General features: G+C 37.7%; 1 protein-coding gene across 1 annotated transcript in view; it reads right to left on the bottom strand.

Annotated features, from left to right (window-relative positions):
• LOC136401213 (suppression of tumorigenicity 18 protein) overlaps nucleotides 1–12,060 on the bottom strand; it is a 120,153-nt gene that overhangs the window by 67,155 nt on the left and 40,938 nt on the right. The window contains exon 5 of the mRNA XM_066379067.1: nucleotides 10,205–10,404. Coding sequence (XP_066235164.1) covers nucleotides 10,205–10,404 — 200 coding nt within the window. The remainder of the gene's footprint in view (nucleotides 1–10,204; nucleotides 10,405–12,060) is intronic.

Genomic DNA, 12,060 nt, shown 5'->3' with positions numbered 1-12,060 from the left:
TTGAACTGGGTATTCCACACTGGTTTAATCTCACTTCAAGGTGACCTTTTTTTTTCTTTGTCTGCATTTGGAAAGTGTATGCTTATCCTACCAACTGGTTGTCTTCTCTTTGCTCCAATGAAGAAGGTGTATCTGCATGGGTTTGTTCATAGCCCACTGCAGCTCTTTGAAAGACACAGTTGAGGGTATAGGGTGTACTTTTGCCATGAAATGGATACAAGCTCATGGTCTGAGCATTCATGAGTACTATACCTTCTTTTCATCATCTGAACTACCTACTAAAGACACAATTAGGTACATAACCGAGCAGGTAAAGACCTTGGGGTACCAGCAGTAAATGAGACAAGAGATGAAAAGCCCTTACACTGACAATGAGCACTGATTTAGCTTTGTTTCTTTCTGGAGAGTGGGGGATAACTTGATCAAAGTACTAAAGACAACTTTAGAGTTTTGCTCTTTTGTTTAGAGATTGGAGCATCTGTGACCTATCATTTCTGGAAACGTTGATTTAATGTTGTAGAAATTTTGCCCAGTCTGCTTTCTGAAGGTAGTCAGAGCTCAGGGAGAATTAGATTATGAAGCATGGTTAGCTAGGAAATAATTATTTTGCCTGTCCTTCAATTGTTTCTTAATTTTATTCTTTTCAACATTTACAGGCTATGTTACCTTAAGCATTAAATCTCTTTGGTCCTTGATAATCATATCTGTAAAATTGTGCCCATAATCATACATATATCATGTCATTGTTGGGTCAATTAAGTGATATAATTTATGTGCCTGGAATTCATTTGAAAATGCAGAAATAATGGCCACTACTGCTGAAATTTCAGCATATTCATTGTTATTAGTAGTGTTTCTAGTACTAACTATAAAAAGTAGTTAACATTGAGCACAGCCTTGCCCCGCCAGTGCAACCCAGGCTTGCAGTCTGACTTGGTAGCTGGCTCCTCCCGCGGGGGTGGAGCCAAAAGCCCAGAAGAGGCGGAGTTCCGCTACTGAGCTGAGCTTGGGCACACAGTCCTGCCGGCGGTAGAGCCAAGGCTAGGAGCCGTTCCTTGAGTGGGCTCCTCCTGCAAGGGCAGGGCAAAAGCCCGGAAACAGGCAGAGACTCGCAGCTAAGCAAAGGTGCTCACCAGTGCCCTCAGGACCGAGCATAATGTCACACACGGGGGCGGGGCAAAGGCCAAGGCCACCAACCTTGTGCACCCGAGCATGTGATTACAGCCACTCCCATGAAGAGAAAATGTGGAGGCAGAGAAATACAACACAAATAAACCAAGAGAAATCCCCAGAAAAGGACCTAAGTGAATCAGATATAACCAAATTACCAGATGCAGAGTTTAAAATAACGATTGTTAGGATGCTCAAAGATATTAGAACAAACATAGATGGCCATTACGAAAACCTAAATAAAGAGATAACAAATATAAAAAAGGACATTGAAATAATAAAAAAGAATCAGTCAGAAATGACAAATACAATATCTGAAATAAAGAATACAATGGAAGGAATTAAAAGCAGGATGGATGAAGCAGAGAATCGAATCAGTGAGTTAGAGGACACAATAAATAAAGGCATGGAAGCAAAGGAGAAAAAAGAAAAGAGAATCAAAAAGTCTGAGGAAACTCTAAGAGAGCTCTGTGACAACATGAAGAGAAATAATATCCACATCATAGGGGTTCCTGAAGAAGAAAAGGAAGAACAAGGGATAGAGACTTTGTTCAAACATATTATAGCAGAAAACTTCCCCCAATTAAGGCAGGAAAACATTTCACATGTTCAGGAAGCACAGAGAACTCCATTAAGGAGAAACCCAAAGAAACCAACACCAAGACACAACATAATTAAAATACCAAAGCTAAATGATAAAGAGAAGATATTAAAAGCTGCTAGAGAAAAAAAGACTATCACCTACAAAGGAGCCCCCATAAGGATGACTTCTGACTTCTCAACAGAAACACTTGAGGCCAGAAGGGAATGGCAAGAAATATTCAAAGTAATGCAGAACAAGAACCTACAACCAAGACTACTTTATCCAGCAAGGCTATCATTTAAAATTGAAGGAGAAATAAAAAGCTTTACAGACAAAAAAAACCTCAAGGAATTCACTGCAACCAAACCAAGGCTGCAAGAAATGCTAAGGGACCTGTCGTAAACAGATCAAAGGAAAAAAAGAATATAGCAAAAGAGGAATAGAGTTTTAAAGAAAAAAATGGCAATAAACAATTACATATCAGTAATAACCTTAAATGTTAATGGGTTAAATGATCTGATCAAGAGACATAGGGTAGCTGAATGGATAAGAAAACAGGACCCATACATATGCTGTCTACAAGAGACACACCTTAAATCAAAAGATGTACACAGACTGAAGATAAAAGGATGGAAAAAAATATTCCACGCAAATGGAAATGAAAAAAAAGCTGGGGTAGCAATACTTATGTCAGACAAAATGGACTTTAAAACAAAGACCATAGTTAGAGATAAAGAAAGTCACTACATAATGATGAAGGGAGCAATCCAAAAGGAAGATATAACCATTATAAATATCTACGCACCTAATATAGGAGCACCTAAATATATAAAGCAGACTTTGATGGACTTAAAGGGCGAGATCAACAGCAATACTATAATAGTAGGGGATTTCAATACCCCATTAACATCATTAGATAGATCCTCAAGAAAGAAAATTAACAAGGAAACAGCAAACTTAAAGGACATATTAGATCAACTCGATTTAATAGATATCTTCAGAACCTTTCACCCTAAAACAGCAGAATATACATTCTTTTCAAGCGCTCATGGTACATTCTCTAGAATAGACCACATGTTAGGGCACAAAAGTGGTCTCAACAAATTTAAGATGATTGAAATCATATCGAGCACTTTCTCTGATCACAATGGCATTAAACTAGAAATCAACCACAATAGAAAAATTGAAAAACATTCAAACACTTGGAAACTGAATAGCATGTTATTAAATAACAAATGGGTTAACATTAAGATCAAAAAGAAATTTAAAAATTCTGAGAAACAAATGATAATGAGCATACATCAACTCAAAATTCATGGGACACAGCAAAAGCAGTCCTGAGAGGGAAGTTTATAGCATTACAGGCATACCTCAAGAAGCTAGAAAAAGCTCAAATAAACAACTTAACCCTGCATCTAAAAGAACTAGAAAAAGAACAGCAAGTAAAGCCCAGAGCTAGTAGAAGGAAGGAAATAATAAAGATCAGAGCAGAAATAAATGACATAGAGGCTAAAGAAACAATACAGAGGATCAATAAAACCAGGAGCTGGTTCTTTGAAAAGGTAAACAAGATTGATGAACCTTTAATGAGATTCACCAAAAAAAAAAAAAAAGAGAGAGGACTCAAATAAATAAAATTAGAAACGAGAGTGGAGAAATAACAACCGACACAACAGAAATACAAAACATCATAAGAAAATACTATGAAGAACTGTACGCCAAAAAACTAGACAACCTAGATGAAATGGACAAATTCCTTGAATCATATGATCTTCCAAAAATCAATCTGGAAGAATCAGAAAACCTAAACAGACCAATTACAACAAATGAGATTGAAACAGCTATCAAAAAACTCCCAAAAAAGTAAAGTCCTGGGCCTGATGGCTTCACAAGTGAATTCTACCAACTATTCAAAGAAGAACTAACTCCTACCCTTCTCCAGCTATTTCAAAAAATTCAAGAGGAAGGAAGACTTCCAAACTCCTTTTATGAGGCGAGCATAATTCTGATTCCAAAACCAAGCAAAGACAACACAAAAAAAGAAAATTATAGGCCAATATCCCTGATGAACTTAGATGCAAAAATCCTCAACAAAATATTAGCAAACCGGGTCCAGCAATATATGAAAAAAATCATACACCATGATCAAGTGGGATTTATTCTTGGGAGGCAAGGCTGGTACAATATTCGCAAATCAATCAATGTGATTCATCACATAAACAAAAGGAAGGAGAAAAACCACATGATAATTTCAATAGATGCAGAAAAAGCATTTGATAAAGTCCAGCACCCATTCATGATCAAAACTCTCAGCAAAGTGGGAATACAGGGAACATACCTCAACATGATAAAGGCCATCTATGACAAACCCACAGCCAACATCATACTCAATGGGCAAAAATTAAAAGCAATCCCCTTAAGATCAGGAACAAGGCAGGGGTGTCCCCTTATTCAACATAGTTCTGGAATTCCTAGCCACAGCAATCAGACAAGAAAAAGAAATAAAAGGCATCCGAATTGGAAAAGAAGAAGTAAAACTATCATTATTATTTTCAGATGATATGATATTGTATATAGAAAACCCTAAAGTCTCAGTCAAAAAACTACTAGACCTGATAAATGAATTCAGCAAGGTGGCAGGATATAAAATCAATACTCAGAAATCAGAGGCATTTTTATACACTAATAATAAACTGTCAGAAAGAGAAATTAAGGAATCAATCCCCTTTACCATTGCAACCAAAAAAATAAAGTACCTAGGAATAAATCTAACCAAGGAGATTAAAGACTTGTACTCGGAAAATTATAAAACATTGATAAAAGAAGTCAGGGAAGATACGAATAAGTGGAGGCATATACCGTGCTCATGGTTAGGAAGAATAAACATCATTAAAATGTCTATATTACCCAAAGCAATTTATAAATTCAATGCAATACCGATTAAAATACCAATGACTTACTTCAAAGATATAGAACACATATACCAAAAATTTATATGGAACCAAAAGAGAACACGAATAGCCTCAGCAATCTTGAAAAGGAAGAATAAAGTGGGAGGTATCACACTTCCAGATATCAAGTTATATTATAAGGCCACTGTACTCAAAACAGCATGGTACTGGCATAATAACAGGCACATAGATCAATGGAACAGAACAGAGAACCCAGAAATAAACCCACAGCTTTATGAACAACTGATATTTGACAAAGGAGGTAAGAAAATACAATGGAGTAAAGACAGCCTCTTCAACAAATGGTGTTGGGAAAATTGGACAGCTACCTGCAAAAAAATGAAACTAGACCACCAACTTACACCACTCACAAAAATAAACTCAAAATGGATAAAAGACTTGAATGTAAGCCATGAAACCATAAGCATCTTAGAAGAAAACATAGGCAGTAAGCTCTCTGACATCTCTCGCAGCAATATATTTGCTGATTTGTCTCCACAGGCAAGTGAAATAAAAGACAGGATAAACAAATGGGACTTTATCAAACTAAAAAGCTTCTGTACAGCTAAAGACAATAAGAACAGAATAAAAAGACAAACTACACAATGGGAGAATATATTTGACAATGCATCTGATAAGGGGTTAATAACCAAAATTTATAAAGTACTTGTAAAACTTAATACCAGGAAGACAAACAATCCAATCCAAAAATGGGCAAAAGAAATGAATAGACACTTCTCCAAAGAGGACACACAGATGGGCAATAGGCATATGAAAAAATGTTCAACATCACTAATGATTAGAGAAATGCAAATTAAAACCACAATGAGATATCATCTCACACCAGTCAGAATGGCACTCATCAATAAAACAACACAGAATAAGTGCTGGCGAGGATGTGGAGAAAAGGGAACCCTCCTGCACTGCTGGTGGGAATGCAGACTGGTGCAGCCACTGTGGAAAACAGTATGGAGATTCCTCAAGAAATTAAAAATTGAACTGCCTTTTGACCCAGCTATACCACTGTTAGGAATATACCCCAAGAACACCATAGCACTGTTTGAAAAGAAGAAATGCACCCCCATGTTTATGGCAGCATTGTTTACAATAGTAAAGATCTGGAAACAGCCCAAGTTTCCATCAGAGGACAAGTTGATTAAAAAGCTTTGGTATATATATACTATGGAATACTACTCAGCCATAAGAAATGATGACATAGGATCTTTTTCAACAACATGGATGGGCCTTGATAACATTATACTGAGCGAAAGAAGTAAATTAGAAAAAACTAAGAACTATATGATTCCATACATAGGTGGGACATAAAGATGAGACTCAGAGACATGGACAACAGTGTTGGGGCTACAGGGTGGGGGAGGAGAGCGAGGGGGTTGGAGGAGAGGAGGGTCACAAAGATCATGGCTTTTCAGCATTTGCCATATTCCCCCCTTAATCTATAGACAGACAGCAAATATTTACTTATGGTGTTTCTACTATAAAGACTGCTGTCTTAGGAACAAATGCTGATGAACTATTTCAGCAGTTCCTCCTTCTTCAAAGACTTATATGTCAACATAGAGCTCCATGTTTCATAGGACATACTCAAGCTCACTCCATGCTCCCTGTAGCTTTAGCACAAGGGAATGCCCTTTTTTTCCCCTCTCTCTTTTCTTTTCTTTTTTCTTTTTTTGTTGTTATTGTATTTTTTCTTTTATTTATTTATTTTTTGTATTTTTCTGAAGATGGAAATGGGGAGGCAGTCAGATAGACTCCTGCATGTGCCTGACCGGGATTCGCCTGGCATGCCTACCGGGGGGAGGAATGCTCTGCCCATCTGGGGCGTTGCTCTGTTGCAACCAGAGCCATTCTAGCGCCTAGGGTGGAGGCCATGGGGCCATCCTTAGTGCCCGGGGTGGCTTTGCTCTGGTGGAGCCTTGGCTGCGGGAGGGGAAGAGAGAGACGGAGAGGAGGGAGAGGGGGAGGGGTGGAGAAGTAGATGGGCGCTTCTTCTTTCCAAATAGCTCCAGATACATGGAAAAGATTTATATATGCGGATGGGGATCCTCAAACCCCTCAGCGAGATCTTCTGAGCATGGCTTTTAAGATACCTAGAGGCAGAAAAAGCCCAATAGAGATCAGGGGAACTACCAGCTTTTAGGATACACCCTTAAAGGCTCCAACACCCCAAAGGGGTCTCATAGGATGCCATCTGGGTCCTGCTTCAATATTGGAAAGGAAGGTCATTGAGCTAAAGCCTGCCAGGCTTACATGCCTCTGCTGTGAGGAAACAGGGACACTGGAAGGTAGGCTTCCCCCTCGCTCCTCTAAGGGAGGGTTCAGTCTCTTCCAGCCCTGCTCCGGCCACCTATGACCTAACTTTTCCCAGAATGCTGGGGTTAGCCACCGAAGGCTGAAGGTGCCCAAAGCCATCGGCCCCATCTATGACACTGTGGATGAGCCTAGGGTATTTCTTCCAAGAAGCAGGTAAACTGATCTCATTTGCACAAGGGCCACTTAACTATGTTTTGCCTGAATAGTCAGGTTTTTTATTCTTCCCTCAAAGATCTCTGTTGTGGGTGTTGATAGTCCTATTTTCTGCTGCTTTGCTTAATATATAGTGTTTCCTTTATTCCTCCTACCTCAATGCCCCACTCATATTTCAGGCTGGGACCTACTCCTAATTTAGAGCTCTCTTTCCCCCTTTTGCCAACTTCTATTATGAATCTACCTTTGCCACCCAGCTTAGTGTATCCCAAGGTTCTCTTTACCATGCCACAGTCGCAGATCTCCAAGGAAAAGCAACATAGTCTCATCTCTCCAGGCAGAGAACAGAAGCTCCATATCCACGCATGCTGCAAATGGCTTTTCCAGTCTACCTGAATCATTACCAGCTAGAAGCAGCGGTCACTGGGACTTGAACATGAGCTGCAAAGTATAGAATGGTGACAACAATTCCAGTGCCATGAGGACTTTTCCTGGATGTGGACTTTTCCTGGACTCCTGCTCCCTGTGACAGCTCCTAGCAGACTGAACTGTGGTTGGGTTGCATTTTTCAAGAATTTGGCATGGTGATGGGGCCAATTTGGACTTGATGAACATGTTAAGGACACTACTCTTTTATGGATTCTTGCTGTACTGGCCAAGAGCTTGCTTAAAGGCTTTTAATCACTGTAAAAAAAATAGAAGACTGGATAAAGAAGATTGGGCACATATACACCATGGTATACTATTCAGCTAGAAGAAATGATGACATCGGATCACTTACAGCAGAATGGTGGAATCTTGATAACATTATGTGGAGTGAAATAAGTGAATCAGAAAAAAACAAGAACTGCAGGATTCCATACATTGGTGGGACATAAAAACGAGACTAAGAGACATGGACAGGCGTGGGGTGGTTACGGGGGGTGGGGGGAAGGGAGGAGGGAGAGGGGGAGGTGTACAAAGAAAACTGGATAGAGGGTGATGGAGGACGATCTCTCTTTGGGTGATGGGTATGCAACAGAACTAAATGACAAGATAATCTGGAAATGTTTTCTTTGAATATATGTACCCTGATTTATTGATGTCACCCCATTAAGATAAAAATTTATTTATAAAAAAAAAAAGTAGTTAATATTTGTGAACCTGCAAATAGATGTCCAGCAGTGCTTATAACTGCAATTTTAACTGATACATTTTTACAATATATTTTCTTGGTTTATATTAAGCATCTAAAATGATCACACAACTACAATATAATCAGTGGGCAGATATAGTACAAGTCCAACCACACTGATTCAAGGACTTTCTAGAGTCAGTCTGCAATTTTCACAAATCAACAAAAGTCCAAACAGCTCAAGAAAACAAAAAGTCATGAATGTTTATAATTTACAGGTGAGCCATGAAGTTTTAAGCCATATGTTAAATATAGAGAAGTTTGAACATTTAGTTAAACACTGTCACATCCGAATACAACTTTGTTTTAACTATAGAATCTGAAACTACTTGCCAAGATTACTGGAAATCTGTTGACTTTGCTCTGAGATTTGTGCTTGCTCAGTCCATATATTTTTATATTTTTCTGTTAACACCTATTGCTATCACTATAATTCTATATATATAGATATTTATGATCTAAAACTCTTGTTTCCTTTGATTTATATAGTATGTACTTTTTCTCAATTCAATTATTTTTGATTTCTATAAAATCACATTTAGAAAAAATGTGTATTTAATAAAATATATGAACACTTAATTTCATTTTATAAGTCATGCTTTAGGTTTGTATTTATTTATTTTTTTAGATTTTTTTTCTTGTATTTTTTTCTGAAGTGGGGGGGGGTGGGGCACAGACAGACTTCCGTATGCACCTGACCAGGATCCACCCAGTATGCCCAACAGGGGGCGATGCTCTGCCCATCTGAGCCATTTCTCCATTGCATCTGGAGCCATTCTAACACCTGAGGCAGAGGCCATGAAGCCATCCTCAGTGCCCGAGCCTTGGCTGTGGGAGGGAATAAGACAGATAGAAAAAAAGGAGAGGGGAAGGGTGGAGAAGCAGATGCTTCTCCTGTGTGCCCTGTCCAGTAATCAAACCCGGGACTTCCACACGCTGGGCTGATGCTCTACTGCTGAGCCATTTGGCCAGGGACTTTTTTTTAAAATTTTTAAAGATATTTTGCATGCTCTTCAATTTCAACCCCATGAAACAGAGTGGTTGGTGAGATTCCTGGAGGCACTATGACTACCAAGGATCAATGGGAGTAACTGTGAACTGGCTAGAAACATCCAAAAATTCTGAAATTGTACCTACTTATCACTTAGCATTTAAACAACATTTAATGAGTGAGTGAAGAACTGAATTCATGAAATATGTGTGCTTATAGGAAAATTAAAATGATTTATCTTGGAAATAATGGGCACAGTGATAATTTTCTATAATATAGCATTTTCTTACTGAAGGAGATGCTAGACTGTCAACTTTAGGTCTCTTCTGCAGTCTACTGTTATAAATATTTATCTTTTAAATGTTGAAAATATTAAGGTCACTTTCCATATGTATTGTCTATGTTGTTCTATTGGGGGGGGGCTAAATAATATATACTATATATGTTTATGGAACTAAAATGAATGTTTTATTCATGTATTTACATATTAAATATCTTAGAGCTCAAATTTATCCTTTTATTTTACAAAGTCCTTCAGGTGTTAGACATCTACCCTATGTGGGAGTCAAGATATTCTTCAACTTTAAGGCTTAGTAGCTTTTGTATTCTTCAAAAAGGGCCACAGTTCAATCCTGCACTTTGAAAATGGACTCAGGAAAAGGACTCTCTGTTTGTTATCTTAGACATTTCCCAGTTAAAGATAAAGATCAGCACTCAGTAAATGGATTCTGAGTGAAAGAAATGTTTACTTTCACTTCTAAATTAGAACACACAAGCTGTATGTCCTACATATGGTAAAGTTGAGTCTTTGATGACTAAGAGTAGATAAAGTTTGGGCTACTCCTTGATACCTGTGGTAAGGTGACTGTTGGTTTCAGGAAGGCCATCGTCCTCTTCCTCCTTGGTCCTGGGGTCGTGCTCTTCCTTGCTGTTCATGTTTGGGCTGTAGTGTCGGGGCTTCATCAGCAAGGATTTCCTCTTGTTGACAGGGACACCCAAGGTCTGCTCTTCAGTTCTCCTTTTCTTTGCCATGGAGCAGTCATATGCAGCACTGTAACAATTGAGACATTTAAGTGCATAGTATAATAGTTTACTGCTATTTGTCTTTTGACTTTCATGAAATATAACGCAAAGTCTGCGGAAATTTGGGTCTGTTGTTAGTACAGACAAAAATAGTCCATCCAGTGAATCAATTGTGTATTCTATTTTACTGCCTATGAAGAGTTAAAAAAAATCATCCCTAATCCTGAGTAAGCATATGTTAATCTGTGATTTGCTTGGCACTACACTAAATACCCAGGGAGAGATAAAACAAGATTTGCACTGGTTTGCTAATCCTAAAAAAAGCTAATGTGAAAAGCATACCACTGGATACAAAAACAAGTCCAGCATGGATAAATCACAAGGTTTTTCAAAGTTGTTTGCTACCCAACCTGCCTATCTCTGCCATAGTTGCATATCAAACTTGAGATGCCACATCTGGTGCTTTGACTTAAAAGAAAGGAGCATAAAGGGAGGGAACAAGTTATGAAAATTTAATCAACCCATCTCCAGTCAATAACAACAATGAAAAAGTAAAAAGATGCTACATGGCATTCTATTTTCTGATTTTCACCCATTTGGCACACTGAAAGAAACACATAAAAGGAGGAGAAATAAGATTAGATTTCATAAAAACAGACAATTTATCCTTATTCCTGTTCTCATATGATTTTATTTGAAAGTGCTCCTGAGGGTGGCTCTTTCAACAGAGATTTTCTACATACAGCTCACTCAGAATTACTCCATGTATTGAATACTCTATGTATTGAAGATCACTCTATGTATTGAAGTTGAAACAAACATTTTCTTGGAAAGATCCAAAAAGACCAGAGGGATTAGCTAGCAGTGAATTTGTAAGACATATTCATTCAGTTCTCTAGGAATAAAAATGCAACAGCTTTAGATAAAAATATCCAGAAGAGAGAATACTAGACTCAAAATAATATGGTATTACTCATTTCATCACACACAAAAAACATTAAATACTCAGGAATATTACCAAATAGACAAAAGTTTTAAATTGTTCTCTTAGAAACATCAAGGCAAAGATGGTGGCCCTTTCATGAAAATTATGTATTTAGAAGAGTAGATTTAAAAACTTCAGAGAAATAAAATGTTATTTCTCTTTAGGGAAAAAAAAATGATTCTGGAAGAAAAGACCATTGGAAAGAGTTAGAAATCTCTAAAAAATATTAAAAATTAGAGAAATTAAAATTATTCTGAGAAAAAGAATAGTGTAGTTCCTAAACAAACTAATATACTTTTGCAAAATTTCTCTGATGAGCCTAAATTTAAAATGACCATGCACAAAAAATGGAGCAAAAGAGAATATAACCATATGGCGATGAGAGCAAACACACGTCTTTATAATAAGACTGCAGCAAACAAAAACTTTCATGTCCTGAGCCTACCAATTTGTCAAGGAAAACAGTCTATAATGAAGTCATAATATAATGAAAGCAGGTATAGACACACAGAACTGCCCTTACACTTACCTCCTCTGTCAAGGAAATTGACCTTTGAAGGAGGAGGGACAGAAGAAACACATCAAAGGGGAATGAATTTCCTCGTTATGTAAAAAGAGTTAAAAGAAATTCTCTAAACTAATTAAAGTCTCCAATATCAAGTGAATTTCCATGAAAGATGCTAAAAAAAAATACAAGTA

This window comes from Saccopteryx leptura, chromosome 3, assembly GCF_036850995.1.
Source record: "Saccopteryx leptura isolate mSacLep1 chromosome 3, mSacLep1_pri_phased_curated, whole genome shotgun sequence".
Classification (NCBI taxonomy): Eukaryota; Metazoa; Chordata; class Mammalia; order Chiroptera; family Emballonuridae; genus Saccopteryx; species Saccopteryx leptura.
The sequence above is the reverse complement of the archived record's forward strand: the minus strand, read 5'-3'. Positions and strand labels throughout refer to the sequence as shown.